This window comes from Cercospora beticola, chromosome 2, assembly GCF_033473495.1.
Source record: "Cercospora beticola chromosome 2, complete sequence".
Lineage (NCBI taxonomy): Eukaryota > Fungi > Ascomycota > Dothideomycetes > Mycosphaerellales > Mycosphaerellaceae > Cercospora > Cercospora beticola.
Window position 1 is genome coordinate 1,217,754 of NC_088936.1, and position 14,634 is coordinate 1,232,387.

Sequence of the window (14,634 nt, forward strand, 5' to 3'; positions counted from 1 at the left end):
ACTTCCGGTGATGCCAAGGCCTTAGGGTTACGTGAGCAATAAGTGGTGGGACTGACGGTGACGACGTGGTCTTCGTCCTGAGAGGTCCGGTGGCAATATTATGGGATCCCAGTACGTATTTTACAATGCTTGTGTGTTTTGAGTCAAATCGGAGCACATCTAATGACGCTATGTGGGAATGTTCGAATTTGGGCGTTTGCTGAAAACTAGTGTAATGCAGAAGGTCGTGGAGACTGTGTGCGAGTTGCAGGCAGGACGGGCGTCTACAGCACAGAGGCATGACCAACGAAGGAGGAAAAGTGGCAGAAAAGTACGAAGAGCCCATCAAAGTCCAAGTTTCGCCGTTGGTCTACTACCTGTTGAGGCTGCCTCATCTCCTCCTCCCTACTCCACCACCTTCTCCACCCGCGTTCGCCCCACCCCTATCCTTCAAGCTCACCACTTCTCCAATACCCGCTTCTTCCTGTTCGTCTTCCAAAGCTTGGACCTCCTCTCTCACATCCCACCACTTCTGCTCTGCTCTTGAGAAAGCTTTCTGCCGGATCTCCTTCACAGATCTGTTCTCAACGTTGCGCATATACTTCATGGCTTCGAGCTCGATATCTTGCCATTCAGTTGACGAGCGAGAGAAGAACTCGCGCAAAGACTCAAAGGGGCGGGGCATAGGCGAAGTATCCTTTTCTGCAGTGGCAAAATCTTGCTCTTCGGGCTCATCGTTGATCGTCGCCGATGGAGCCACAGATTCGCTGTAGACGGATGTGGCGGGTGTGCTTGGTGCTGGGCCCTCGTCCTCTCCTTCAGAGTCATCTGAACCTTCGTCGTCCTCGTCTTCTTCGCTGTCCTCGTCGTCTTCTTCGTCATCGCTTCCTTGCCAGTCTTGTAATTCGCGCTTGAAGACTTCCTTTACGCCGTCGAGTTTGCCGAGATCGATAGACCACATTTCGTCAAAGGTATATTCTTGATCGCCCTTTTCGAATGTGCCGCCGAAGATATAGAGCGTGTCTTCTTGTACCGTGAGCTGAGCATTGAATCTTGGGTGCGGCATTTCCCACATTGTGGGTTTCTCGATCTTCGCTGGCTCATCCTCATCTTCGCTGTTGTTTGCGGGACTGCCACGAATAGCTTCATCGTCATCGTCGAGCTTTCCCTTGCCCTCAATGAGCGCCAAATTTCGCAGCAGTTCCTCTTCATCTGCTTTGCCTCGTCCACGCTTGGCACGGTCGGCATTGGCCACGGCTTTCTTGCCAGGCGCTCTAGGTCTTCGCAGACCAAGCTCGAAGAATCTGTTGCGATCGATGTTGTACGCGTGGAGTTTGTTGAAGAACTCGCTGTCCATGCCTTCTTCGCTCTCTTCGACATCGTGCACGCCACCGAATGCTATCCCTCGACCCTTGTGATATGTCATTGTCGCACCAGCCCTTGGCGGATTGGGAGCGTTGACAGGACGTTTCCGTCGTTCCCATCTGACAGTAGGCGGTGACTTGGCTGGAGCATCAGCCGCAGGCGGCGTGATCTGCAGAAACCAAGTATCTTGATGCACCATTGGCTTCATGATCACTCGCGAAGAGCCAGGCTTGTTCCCCTTGGACTTCACTGCGGCGGATGCTTTGACTCTAGAGTAGCCTCCAAATAGCATGGCTCCCTTCTCATGCGGCAGCAGAGTGAACGATGATCGGGCATCTGGTTTCCCCGAAGCGGGTGGTAGCGCTGGCTGATGCCACATAAACTGCTGTGTATCGTAGAGCCACACATCCTGTAAGTATTTTGTCTGCTGACTCGTATCCTGGAAGCCTCCGAACAGAACAATATAGTTCTTGAAGTATGTCATGCGGTGACCACTCCGAGCGGGCGGCCCTCCTTTACCTTCGAGCTTCATCCATTCTCTGGTAGCAGGATCAAGTTTCCAGAAGTCGTTGTAATGATAGAACGTGCCCTGCTTTGGACTCGAGAACTCTCCCCCGAAAAGATAAATCCCGCCACTATTTCCACCCTGACACATAGCATGGCCTGAGCGAGGAAGAGGAGAGTTCGGCGATGTGACCTTCCGCCATGAGTCTTGATTTATCTTGTAGACGAATAGATCACTGAAGAAGTGAGCGAGTGCTCCATTGTAATACTCGCCACCGAAGAGGAACAGCTCGCTGCTGTTGCTTGGCGAGGCAACCAAAGTTGCTGATGATCTCGGCGAGGGTGGTTCGGAAGGTGTCTCGGTGACTTTCAAGAATTGCTCCTGCTGCTTCTGATATTCGGCGAGAATTGCATCAAGGTCAGCCTCATCTTCGACGTCTGAATCATCTTTGTTCTTTGCAGATTTCTTCTTTTCTGATTTGGCAGACTTCTTGCTTGCCTTCTCTGCCTTTTTCGCTTTCAGAGCGGCCTTGTCCTTCTTCTTGTCTTTGGCCATCGTCGAAGGTGTGTAGTTGGTGTTCCGAAAAAGGTCTATATTTGCTGCGATATTGACCCACCATCGGTGTTCGGGAAGTGGAGCTCCGGAAGCGTGCCTTCCTACTTCAGCTTCACCTTGCCCGCCAAGACATCAACCACGAACAACCACATTAACTCACCCATGAACATTCTCCGAAGAAAAATGTCGTCAATCGCAGTCGCTCCGGCGAAGATCGTGAGCGAAAAGAGCCATCAAGTTGCTGGCAGGTCTTCTCATCCGAGCATCTTCGAAAGTCATGCTAACCACGACGGCAGGCAAGCTGAGCATAACCGAGCACTTCTTTGACGTGCCTAAAGACTACAGTAAACCAGAAGCCGGTACAATCCGTGTCTTCGGACGTAGTGTTCGCAAACACGAGAATCCTGTGGTCCCCAAACCTGAAGCAGAACGCAAGACAGCATCTCAGCTCCCATGGATCGTCTATCTCAACGGCGGTCCAGGGCTAGAATGCCGCCCTCCACACCACTATCCCTTCGTTCATCGACTTCTCGATGCCGGATACCAAGCTTTCTTCCTCGATCAACGAGGTACAGGTCTCTCCACTCCTGTCACAGCATCCACATTAGGACTCCGGGGCTACAACGACGTCCAAGCCGAGTACTTGAAGCTTTATCGCGCAGACAACATCGTACGAGACTGTGAAGCAATCCGTCAAGCCCTAACAGCAGACTATCCTCCCGAAAAGCAGAAATGGAGCACAATCGGACAATCCTTCGGCGGCTTCTGTACCATCACCTATCTATCCTTCTACCCTGAAGGTCTTCGAGAGTCATTCCTCTTTGGCGGTCTGCAGCCACTCGTCTCAACGCCAGACGATGTCTACAGACGTCTATACCGCAAAGTCGCAGAACGAAACAAAGTCTACTACGCCAAATACCCCGAAGACGTAGAACGCGTCAAGAACATCCTCACATACCTTTCCCGCTTCGGCGACGGCAAAATCAAACTTCCCTCCGAAGGAACCCTCACCCGAAGACGCTTCCTAGCCATGGGAATCGCACTAGGAATGCACGGCGGACTAGACAGCGTACATGATATTGTGCAACGAGCAAACAACGACATTGAACTTTTCGGGCACCTGACACGCGGGACATTAGCAGCAATTGACTCTTCCTCTCCGTTCGATAATCATCTCATCTACGCCATCCTGCACGAACCCATATACTGTTCTGGACCCAACAAAGGCGCACCAAACTGGTCCGCGCATCGCTTACAATCTGAATATCCAGAATTCAGCATCGATGATCGGAAAGATGATTCCCAACCGATCTATTTCACAGGTGAAATGGTGTACCCTTGGATGTTCGAAGACTATGCCGAATTGCGCAAAGTGCAAGACGTAGCGGAGCGCATCGCGAAGGAAGAAAACTGGCCGGCCTTGTTCGATGAGGAACAGTTGCAGAAGAATGAAGTTCCAGTATATGCTGCGAGTTATGTGGAAGATATGTATGTGGATTTTGATCTCGCGAGTGAGACGGCGAAGAAGATCAAGGGAGCCAAAGTGTTTACGACGAATGTTATGTTCCATGATGCGATCCGGTCGAAGATGGATGACGTGGTGAGGCAGGCGTTCGCTTTGAGGGATGATGTTCTGGACTAGAGTTGCTCAGTGCCGGCAACTGTATGTTGCGAGATTTGGGCCGTTGTGATTGGAGGGTTGAACCGGAGGAAGTGCATAGATGTGTCCAGCAGCTGTGAGCTTGTATAGCCAGATGAATGACCGAATCGAAAGTCTTGACGAGAATCTTTTCCTTCGGCAGGTTGTGCTCGATCCTTGGTCTCAGTTGATCTGCGTATCGTTGATGTGTATCACAGGCGAGCCTCAGCGAGCCCTAGGCAGTCAGTGCACCTCAGCTCTCGATATCTCGGGTGGAGCGAGCAATGCGCAATTCACAAGTAAAGAAAATCTTCATTTGATGCCAATGCATGCCCCAGCTGTAGCGTTCTTTCAGCCACTTGCTGTGCCATATTTACAATGTGGTGTCTGGAAACCCTCTCTCTTCTCGTCCCTCTTCTACAGATGCATTGGCGGCGGAGCTATAGCAGTCAGTCAGACAGATCCAGTCGCGCAGTCGGGGGTGATGAGTATCCACGTACGGTCCAAATTGGGGCAAGGCAAGTTTCGCTCGTACTTGCTTCCACCGGGAGCGGTTGGTGGTCTGTACGGGTCGGGGTGCTTCCACTTCTCTAGTAGTTGTTTTGTTTCTTCGATGAGAGCCTGTATCACGAGAATATCGTCTTAGTATCCATGTCTTCCTGCTCTCTTCCTAAATCCTTTGTCCTTCTCTATCAAGGTATGGATGCGGGCGTAGACGTACTGCTTGCTGTCTCGGCTGTGTGACGTTCTTGTTCGCTTCGAAGAGGGAGCGGATGTACAAGGCCTGGCCGCGCCAGATGTAGCGGTGGACGGCCCAGTCGAGGGAGAGCTTGAGGGCGCGGCGGTAGAGGGAGCTATAGGAGGGAGGTGAGGATTAGTAAAGTCGTGCAGCCATTGGAGGAGCTTCAATGCAGGCTGCGTACAGGACCTGGGTGCGTGCGGCGGACATGTCGGCGGTGATGACCGGGCGCGAGGCCTCGGGGAGTGGTGGTGTGTCAGGTAGGCAAGGCGCAGAAGACAGCCGAGAGTATGCGCGCCCGGTTTGTCCCCTTGGTGTCGGCGGTGGAGTGCGTGGCAGTGGTGTTTGGGGTCTTGGATGAGGCAGCGCCCGGCTTGTTCCCGATTCCGAAAGGTTCCTACAGAGTGCGGCTCTTCTCGCTCCTGGCTGCTTGTGACGAAAGAAGACCTGAGTGGTCGATCAGCTTCCTCTTCTTCGAGCTGTACATACACACACACAACGCACCACTTCTCACGCGACATCTCTCCTTTCCTTCGTTCTCGAGAGCTCCTCAAAGGCAGCCTGCCGTCTCTCGCCCACCATGTCCAGCTCACAGTGTTTGCGCCGTCTGGCCCGAAGCTCGCCTCGACCAGCAACTCTGCGCCAACCTCTCGCAAGCACCACTCGCGCAACGCAGTCATATAGCAGCTTGCGCGCACTCTCCACAGCTTCGTCGTCCTCAAAAGCACTCCCTGCGCTACGACAATCACCGTATGGACACCTTACCGACTCCTATACCACCCTGCAAACACTGACTCGCGCCCTCAGGAAGCTCTTTTCACCTGTTCAATTGCGCCAATTTAGCCTCTCTACGCAGCGATGGGGTATGCAAGCTCTGTGGAAGCTGCGCAAGTAGCGCCAGCACGATATGTTACTGACTGCGTGCTGCAGAGGAGCAAATGGTGCAGGTGCCGCAAATGGCCGAATCCATCTCCGAGGGAACCCTAAAACAGTTCTCAAAACAGGTTGGCGACTACGTGGAGCAGGATGAGGAAATCGCGACCATCGAGACCGACAAGATTGATGTTGCCGTCAACGCCCCAGTTGCCGGTACCATCAAGGAATTCCTGGCAAACGAGGAGGACACGGTTACTGTAGGACAAGATCTCGTGAGACTCGAGCTCGGCGGCGAGCCAGGAGAGAAGAAGGCACCTGCGAAGGAAGAACCAAAGGATGCCGCACCCGCTGAACAAAAGACACCCCCATCGCAACAGGGCTCGACGGAGAATGCGCAGAGCCAACAGCCCAAGCAGGAATCAAAGCCGGAGCCAAAGAAGGAAGAATCAAAACCCGCGCCAAAGAAGGAGGAGTCAAAACCTGCGCCAAAGAAAGAGGAGCCCAAGAAGGAGCAGACCGAGTCATCTCCATATGGCTCGCGTAGCGAGAACCGGGTGAAGATGAACCGCATGCGCCTGAGGATCGCAGAGCGTCTGAAGCAGTCGCAAAACACTGCTGCTTCCCTCACCACATTCAACGAGGTCGATATGTCACAGCTCATGGATCTGCGCAAGAACTACAAGGATGAGATCCTGAAGAAGACTGGCGTGAAGCTTGGCTTCATGAGCGCATTCTCGAAGGCTGCTGTGCTGGCCATGAAGGATGTTCCAACTGTCAATGCCGCGATTGAGGGACCAGGTGGTGGTGATACCATCGTCTACAAGGACTACGTCGACATCAGTGTTGCTGTCGCAACCGAGAAGGGTCTCGTGACACCTGTTGTGCGAAATGCTGAGAGCTTGGACATGGTCGGCATTGAGAAGGCGATCGCTGATCTCGGCAAGAAGGTGAGCATGATACGAAGCATGTAGGAGAAGGAGACATATGCTGACTTTGACAGGCTCGCGACAACAAGCTTACCATCGAAGACATGGCTGGCGGCACTTTCACCATCTCCAATGGTGGTGTCTTCGGCTCCATGTTCGGAACTCCCATCATCAACCTCCCACAAACTGCTGTCCTCGGTCTCCACGCCATCAAGGACAAGCCTGTCGCTATCAACGGAAAAGTCGAAATCCGCCCCATGATGTACCTCGCTCTCACATACGACCACAGACTACTAGATGGTAGAGAAGCCGTGACCTTCTTGGTCAAGATCAAGGTATGTTCTCTTAACGGCAGCTCAATGCATTGCATCCACTGACCCATCTCTCAGGAATACATTGAGGACCCCAGAAAGATGCTTCTGGCGTAGATGAGTTTAGCGTGTCACTGTTTGTAGCATTTTCCCGTGTACAAAACGTCCATTTAGCACATGGTCAAGCTGGCCTAATTCACAACCACCTCGTTGCATTCCGATTTCTTTCCCTCCGGCATCTCAACGTTTGGCAGCGCATTCGCATCGTGACGGCCACCGGCTGTGGGAGTCGGGATTGTCTGATACGCAGGTCCACAAGCAGGCTTTGCCAAGAACCAGCATGGGAGACCAATTGACTTTCATGCTGTGCAAGGAACAACGGTCTCCCATGCCAACTCTATCGTGTATCTTTTGTGCTTCATCGTGCAGCTCTGCTCGTTTCTCCTACAACATCGTGTTTCATCACTAACAGAACCAATGTCGAGCGCCAAGCTGATCACAACGCGATCTTCCTTCGGCGATAAGTCCCCCATAATCTCGGGGTGTTCACCAACATCCGAGATGGAAAGCCCGATGCCACGCTGCTGTATTTAGCCCGCTTACGGTAGGCGCGCTCGCACACGCAGCGTGGGAACAGCGCGCCGTCGACGATGGCGTAGTTGAGTATGAGATCTGTTTCTCTTTTCGGTACCCGTCTTTACTTCCTCTCATTCAACACGTGAACTGTCCACTGCTCACCGCGATTCGATTGACTTGCAACTGAACCAGACGAAGAAGCAACTTCTGGGAATCAACAGAAACAACAGCCCAACCACAATACAGTAAAACTGGCACCAACAGCGCAAGCAGAACAAACCCGACCAGCACCGCGCTCCAGTCGCGACGAGACACACGCTCACAATGGCCTACACCACCTCCAACACCACAACGCGCAGCAGCTCACCCACAAAGACATCCGAAACCCCCACCACCCTCTCCAAACCCCGCATCCTCTGCCTCCACGGTGGCGGCGTCAACAGCGAAGTCTTCCGCATGCAATGCCGCTCCCTCATCAAACACCTCCCAGCCTTTCGCTTCGTCTTCGCGGACGGTCCCTGGTTCTGCGAAGCCGGACCGGGAATCGTCCCCGTCTACGAAGACTGCGGGCCTTTTCGACGCTGGCTTCGTTGGTTACCGCATCAGCCTGAGACAGACGATGGATCCGCTACAGAGGAGATTTTCTATGAAATTGAGAGGTGTAAGAGGGAAGATGATGATAAGGGTGCGACGGGAGAGTGGGTCGGGATTCTGGGGTTCTCGCAGGGTGCGAAGGTTGCGGCGAGTTTGTTGTATGATCAGCAGATTAGGGAGGAGAAGGGGTTGGAGGTGGATACGAGGTATAAATTTGGGGTGTTGACGGCGGGGAGGAATCCTTTGGTGAGTTTTGGGGAGTATAGTCGGTCTGAAGCGTTGGTGAGTGCTGGGCAATTGAGTGAGGGGTTTGTGTTTGAGGGGACGAGTCCGCATATTTTGAAGTTGCCGACTTTGCATGTGCATGGATTGAGAGATAATGGGCTGCATTTGCATCGGAGGTTGTTGAAGCAGTATTGTGATCCGGAGACGAGTGAGGTTGTGGAATGGGATGGGGATCACAGGGTGCCCATTAAATCGACTGATGTAAAGCCGATTAAAGATTGGGTGTACGATATTGCGAGGAAGGAGGGGATACCATTGAGGGAGACGTGACGGGCCAAGAAGAAGAAGATATAGACGAAGATCATGATAGTAATCATCACAGCCGTCCGCGGCCAGCTTTTTCGATTTCTCTCTTTCGCTGTACAGTCCAAGCTCGAATACATGTCACTAGCCCCTCGATCTCCTCAACCGTGTTGCCAGCATGCAAACACACTCGGATCCTCTCCGTCCCCAGAGGCACAGTAGGCGGCACGATTCCACGCACCACGAAGCCTTGCTGTTGACAATACGCTGCCAGCGCCTTCGGCTCACTCGAGAGCACCGCAAAAATTGGCGTCTCAGGCATCTCGACCGGACACCTCAACAAATGCTTCTGCTCGATCCCCAACTCCAACACACTCTCTACTTCCCTTAATCTCTCGTACAGAACCCTCATCAACTTCCTCAGGTTCTCCGCCAGAACGTCCCCTTGCCCGGACATTAATACTCCATAACTCGCTTTGATCGCCGCCAAATTCGGATAACTCATAAAAGTCGTGTATATCATCGGCCTCGCATAATTGATCAGATACTCCCTCAACACTTCCGAAGAACATAACAGAATTGCTCCATTCGCAGCCATAGCTTTACCGAAAGTGTGTAATCGAACCAGACATTCGTTTTCCAAACCGAGTTCGGAAACGAGGCCTCGGCCTTTGGGACCAACCCAGCCGGTTGAGTGGGCTTCGTCGATGATAATATGGCAATTCGTCAAAGATCCGCGGGCAGCAACAGATTTGCTGGGAGGAAAGAGTTCGTTCCTCAACTCCACCACTTCTCGTAAGGGCACCATGTCGCCATCCATAGAATAGACCGCCTCAACTGCGAGGAAGATGTTCGACTTCCCATTTCGAATGTTTTCGTCTTCCTCTAGAACCTGCTCTAAAACACTTCGCAACGCTCTCAAGTCATTATGTGGAAAGAACCTCGTCTCCTTGGCACGCGAAAGTCTCATTCCATCGTGTACTGAGGCGTGAATATATTCGTCGTAGACAATATAATCGCCTTTCTGTGGGAGACAAGAAAACAGCCCGGTGTTGGCATCATACCCAGAATTACAGAGGAGGCCACAAGGAGCGGAGTGGAATTGAGAGATCTGTTTTTCGAGGTCTTCGGCGTAAGTGCTGTTACCGTCGAGGAGTCGGGAACCGCCGGAGCCGAGATGGGAGGTCAAGATGAGATCTTGTGAGAGTTCTTGCAAGTAGGCATTTCGGAGGTTGGGACAGGTGGCGAGTGAGAGAAAGTCGTTGCTGGAGAAGTCGGCGGTTGTGGAGGGGAAGGTGGTGAGCTTGCGGATTGTGTGGTTCTTCTTCCGCTTTGCGAGGGTTGCAGATAAGGTAGCTTCTAGGCTTGGTGGAGCTTTGTTCGCGTCCATGGCGATTCTATATGTATTGTGGCTTGGGCTAGCTTGTGTTCATGATTCGTATTGGGATGTTGTTGTGAGGCTCTTTGGTGAAGTCGGGCAGCTTGCCATTGGGATTCGGATGTGGGGTGGCGAGGGTGCCAAATCTCAATGGGCGTTTTTGAGTTTCTTGGGATAATCAGCCATTTCTCTCTGCGGCTTCATCCCACTTTATCTCTTGCCGGGGAGGTCTCCAATATCGCCGGACACGTCAAGCTGAGCAGAAAGGTTGCCATTTTGAAAGTTTGGAGCGCATTGGATCCGGAGTCGTGCTTTCCTCGGACCAGATCAGAACTCCGCAGCTCCTCCCACACCCTGGCATGCTTGCCATGCCGACGACATGAGAACAATCGGTTCGGTCCTGTGGCCGAAGTTCAGAGTCTTGCAGATATATGGCGCCAATACTGGAGTCGGCAAGACAATTTTCAGCTCGATATTGTGTCGGGCTTTCAGGAAGAAGCTGGAAATTGTCAAGTACCTGAAGCCGATCTCCACCGGTCCGCTGGAGGAGGCAGATGACCAGTCAGTACACATCGTGAACGTTCCTGCTCACCGAATTTGCCAGCTGACGCCGAGATAGTCACAATAAATCTTTCAATGGCAACATTGTTGACTCGAAATGTCTCTTCCAGTTCGACGATCCTGTGAGTCCGCACCTCGCGGCTCGAGTCATGGGCAGAGACCTACCAGATGCAGAAGTTCAAGCTGCGGTCTATGATGAACTGAAGTCCTACGTCAATGGCCGGCAAGGCATCGCCATTGTTGAGACAGCAGGAGGTGTGCTGTCTCCATCGCCTTCGGGAAGTTCGCAGGCAGATCTGTACCGACCACTGCGTCTTCCATCTCTGCTTGTTGGGGACCACAGACTGGGGGGTATCGCAACGACAATATCAGCATGGGAGTCTCTGCATGTTCGAGGTTACGATGTCCCAGCGATAGCGCTGTTCACTGGACGAAGGTACCAGAACTACGAGTACTTGAAGGACTACTTCTACGAACGGCAGGTCGAGACGTTCGCTGCTGAGGAGCCTCCGGAGCGGCAGTCATCAGCTGAGGCAGACCGGAAAGCAATGCAGGAATATTATCAAGCGATGAGCGAGCATCCCGAAGTCGACGCCTTTACAGAAAGCTTTCTTGAATCGCACGAGCAACGAATCCAGGACCTGCGAATCATGTCTGAGGTCGCCAATGAGGCTATTTGGCACCCATTTATGCAGCATACCGAACGTTCGAAAGATACCGTCACGGCTTGGGACTCTGCTTACGGAGACCATTTTCAAGCTTACCGAACAGCGCATGAGGGTGAATTGAGATCGGACCCCAATACATCTCTGCTCAAGCCCGCTTTTGACGGCTCTGCATCATGGTGGACGCAAGGTCTTGGTCATGGTAACCCGAAGCTAGCACTTACAGCAGCGCATGCCGCAGGAAGATACGGGCACGTAATGTTTGCAAACGCAATACATCAGCCTGCTCTGGACTTGGCCACGACCGTGATCAACAAGTCTGGAAATCCACGATTGGCAAAGGTCTTTTACTCGGACAACGGTTCAACAGGCATGGAAGTTGCAGTGAAAATGGCACTTCGAGCTACAGTGGAGAGATACAAGCCTCAAGACCGCAAAAACCTGGATATTCGGATTGTTGGGCTGACAAACAGCTACCATGGCGACACAATTGGTACAATGGACTGTTCGGAGCCCAGCATTTACAATGAGAAAGTTGAGTGGTATCGGGGTCGCGGTATCTGGCTTGACTTTCCCACAGTGAAGATGAGCAAAGGCCAGTGGCTTGTCGATCCAGTGGAAGGCACAGGCGAGGTGAAGCATTTTGACTCTCTGAGTGCAATCTTCAATTTCCAGCACCGGCAGCAGGACGCAGAGCAATACAGAAAGCACATCCGAGAGATCCTGCTCCAGCGCGTCAAGGCCGAAGGCGCCAGTCTCGGAGCTCTCGTCATTGAGCCTATCATCTTGGGTGCAGGCGGTATGCTCTTCGCTGATCCGCTCTTCCAGAGATGCCTTGTAGAAGTTGCAAGGACTTTCTACAACGAATCGTTCGAGCCAACCTCAATTCCAACAGCGTCCGCCAGCACCAACGATGCGTTAGATTGGCAAGGCATGCCCGTCATCTTCGACGAAGTCTTCACCGGCCTCTACCGCCTCGGCCGTTTCAGCGCAGCAAGTTTCCTCGGCGTACAGCCTGACATCGTGGTCAACGCGAAGCTTCTCACAGGAGGACTCTTACCCTTGTGCACCACAACAGCCAGTAACGCTATCTTCGAAGCCTTCCTGAGCAACGACAAGACAGACGCTCTCTTGCACGGACACAGCTATACCGCACACCCGGTCGGCTGCGCCGTCGCAAACGAAAGTCTCCGAACATTCGACAATCTCGAAAGCTCAGGTGCATGGGATACATTCAAGCAGGATTGGACTTCACCTTCATCGGCATCCTCAAACGCTGCGACATGGAGCATGTGGTCCCAATCCTTCATCAATACCGCCTCACACAAAAACTCAGTAGACCACGTCTTCGCGCTCGGATCTGTCGTGGCAATCTGTCTCAAGGATCCATCCGGAGGAGGCTACGCTTCGACAGCAGCCACTGGACTCCGCGACCAGCTTCTCGAGATCCCAGGAGCAGATGGAAGTGTGATGCATTCGAGAGTCATGGGCAATGTGTTGTACTTGATGGCTGCTTTGACGACCACAGAGGCAACGCTGAAAAGTATCGAGGAGAGGGTATTGAGTGCGCTGGCATAGGATTAGAACAGAGGTTCTTGAATGTAAGCAATGATGTAGGATCTTCTCCAGATCTGGGGACTGTGTATAGAGATATTAGTATCTCTACCGCATGGCCCTCTTGCTTTGCAACCAAACTCTCGTCGAAGCTCTGATAGTGCGATCGCTACTTTTCTCTTGAAGCCGTTGCGCAGACTCGTGACTCCACATCCTCTACCTCGCAGTCTTTTCGAAGCATTTCCGAGGCCGTCATTTTGTCCTCTCCTCACAGGTGCAGTCTTGCCCGGAAATCTCCCAAGACTCAGTTGATAATTTCTGCTCATTCGTGCTGCGTTATCGAGAAACGCAATCTTCTCAGGATTCTGCTCATTTGCTGATCACTTCGCCAGGTTCCCTCTCAGCACCATTTTCAGTTTCCACGAGTTGCACCTTATTCGGTCTGCGCTCGCAGTCATCGTCGCGGGGTCTCGCTGTGTCGCAAAATCTGAGTGTTCTGCTGGACGCGCAGCCAAGACCGTCATTGTTTTGATCCATGACGCGACCTCGCTCGACGCGTCGAGAACCTCAAAACCGCCCTCTGCAAGTCAATTTCGCATCAGAATAAAGCGGAAAAGAGAATCGTGAACAATTGTGAAGTCTTTGAAGTGCTGATCGATTCTTGGTATCATCATAAGCCTGTTGCCCGAATAGCACTGTGCTATGGTATCGTGGGCATAATGTACAGCCTTCGCTCCTGGATCAGATCAGAAGCCTGCGTGCATGCAAAGTAGTAAAAAGTCAAGAGCACGCCATAACCCTGAGCTCGTGCCCGCCCGTGTCGATGAGCCCATTATCATCGCGAAACAACCCCATTCTGCGCCATAACCCATTGTGCCGTGATCTTAAACCAAAGAAACAAGAATGCGCATCTACAGCTCTTGTGATGCACCACCCTTGCCTGGCTTGGTACCGGTGGTCTTCTTGGGCAGGAGGTCTGAGGAAGCAGAAGTCAGTGGATGATCGAGGCGGTGGAGATCGGAAATGTGGCTTACTCTGGTGAATGTTTGGAAGCACACCACCCTGTGCGATGGTGACGTGGCCGAGGAGCTTGTTCAACTCCTCATCGTTGCGGATGGCCAACTGAAGATGACGTGGGATAATACGCGTCTTCTTGTTGTCACGAGCAGCGTTACCAGCCAACTCGAGGATTTCGGCTGCCAGGTATTCGAGGACAGCTGCGAGGTAGACGGGAGCACCTGGAGATGAGAGTCAGATGATGCGATCGGGCAGATTGGATGAGAAGATGCGACGTACCGGCACCAACACGCTGAGCGTAGTTGCCCTTGCGGAGGAGTCTGTGGACACGACCGACTGGGAATGCGAGACCGGCCTTGGATGAGCGACTATTGAAGAAATGATGTCAGTTTGCGCCGATGGAGATTGCGGATGGAAAACGCGTTGTTTTGGATGCGAAAAGCGCATCAGACGCGATGGATTGCGATGGAGCATCTGATGCGCCTGGAGGAGAGCACTTACGATTGGGCGTTCGACTTGGCACCGCTGGCCTTGCCTCCGGACTTGCCTCCAGTCATTTTGGTGGATTGATGTGGGTGGTTTGGTTTTGAAAATGGGTTGTGAGTGGCGTGGAAGACGTGAACGTGTCGTGGAGCGCTGGGTGTGGATGGATGTGTGATGAAGAGAAGAAGGGCGCGTTCGCAGAAGGTGGGCGTCGCCGACTTTAAGTAACGGCAGGCGAAGTTGTGGGGTCTGCCAGATCAACAGTTGTTTGCCGCACGGACGCACCTGCCCGCGACGCGTCGCTGATTCGCCAGCGGCCGCGACTGTTGATTGGAATTCGCGCTTCTGACTTGCGGAGTACAAGTACCCTCCACTTCCCACGC

General features: G+C 52.8%; 8 protein-coding genes across 8 annotated transcripts; 4 read left to right on the top strand and 4 right to left on the bottom strand.

Annotated features, from left to right (window-relative positions):
- Window positions 1–370: 370 nt before the first annotated feature.
- Window positions 371–2,404, bottom strand: RHO25_002505 (uncharacterized protein; the record flags this gene model as incomplete). Its single annotated transcript, XM_023598080.2, has 1 exon — window positions 371–2,404. One exon carries the CDS (start codon window positions 2,402–2,404, stop codon window positions 371–373), a length of 2,034 nt encoding a protein of 677 aa, XP_023455981.1.
- Window positions 2,405–2,587: 183 nt separating this feature from the next.
- RHO25_002506 (uncharacterized protein) lies at window positions 2,588–4,046 on the top strand (the record flags this gene model as incomplete). Its single annotated transcript, XM_023598081.2, has 2 exons — window positions 2,588–2,648; window positions 2,701–4,046. 2 exons carry the CDS (start codon window positions 2,588–2,590, stop codon window positions 4,044–4,046), a joined length of 1,407 nt encoding a protein of 468 aa, XP_023455984.2.
- A 414-nt stretch (window positions 4,047–4,460) lies between these two features.
- On the bottom strand, window positions 4,461–4,992 carry RHO25_002507 (uncharacterized protein; the record flags this gene model as incomplete). Its single annotated transcript, XM_023598082.2, has 4 exons — window positions 4,461–4,483; window positions 4,544–4,664; window positions 4,765–4,897; window positions 4,967–4,992. The coding sequence occupies 4 exons, from the start codon at window positions 4,990–4,992 to the stop codon at window positions 4,461–4,463; spliced, it is 303 nt and encodes a 100-aa protein (XP_023455985.1).
- Window positions 4,993–5,362: 370 nt separating this feature from the next.
- KGD2 (2-oxoglutarate dehydrogenase complex E2 component) lies at window positions 5,363–7,012 on the top strand (the record flags this gene model as incomplete). Its single annotated transcript, XM_023598083.2, has 5 exons — window positions 5,363–5,532; window positions 5,590–5,645; window positions 5,713–6,605; window positions 6,659–6,919; window positions 6,974–7,012. 5 exons carry the CDS (start codon window positions 5,363–5,365, stop codon window positions 7,010–7,012), a joined length of 1,419 nt encoding a protein of 472 aa, XP_023455136.1.
- A 783-nt stretch (window positions 7,013–7,795) lies between these two features.
- RHO25_002509 (uncharacterized protein) lies at window positions 7,796–8,620 on the top strand (the record flags this gene model as incomplete). The annotated part of the gene is made up of 1 exon (XM_023598084.2): window positions 7,796–8,620. One exon carries the CDS (start codon window positions 7,796–7,798, stop codon window positions 8,618–8,620), a length of 825 nt encoding a protein of 274 aa, XP_023455135.1.
- Window positions 8,621–8,666: 46 nt separating this feature from the next.
- On the bottom strand, window positions 8,667–9,983 carry RHO25_002510 (uncharacterized protein; the record flags this gene model as incomplete). The annotated part of the gene is made up of 1 exon (XM_023598085.1): window positions 8,667–9,983. The coding sequence occupies one exon, from the start codon at window positions 9,981–9,983 to the stop codon at window positions 8,667–8,669; it is 1,317 nt and encodes a 438-aa protein (XP_023455134.1).
- Window positions 9,984–10,350: 367 nt separating this feature from the next.
- On the top strand, window positions 10,351–12,775 carry RHO25_002511 (uncharacterized protein; the record flags this gene model as incomplete). Its single annotated transcript, XM_023598086.2, has 2 exons — window positions 10,351–10,532; window positions 10,591–12,775. The coding sequence occupies 2 exons, from the start codon at window positions 10,351–10,353 to the stop codon at window positions 12,773–12,775; spliced, it is 2,367 nt and encodes a 788-aa protein (XP_023455133.1).
- Window positions 12,776–13,662: 887 nt separating this feature from the next.
- On the bottom strand, window positions 13,663–14,325 carry HTA1 (histone H2A; the record flags this gene model as incomplete). Its single annotated transcript, XM_023598087.2, has 4 exons — window positions 13,663–13,727; window positions 13,786–13,989; window positions 14,048–14,136; window positions 14,270–14,325. 4 exons carry the CDS (start codon window positions 14,323–14,325, stop codon window positions 13,663–13,665), a joined length of 414 nt encoding a protein of 137 aa, XP_023455140.1.
- Between the last annotated feature and the right edge of the window lie 309 nt (window positions 14,326–14,634).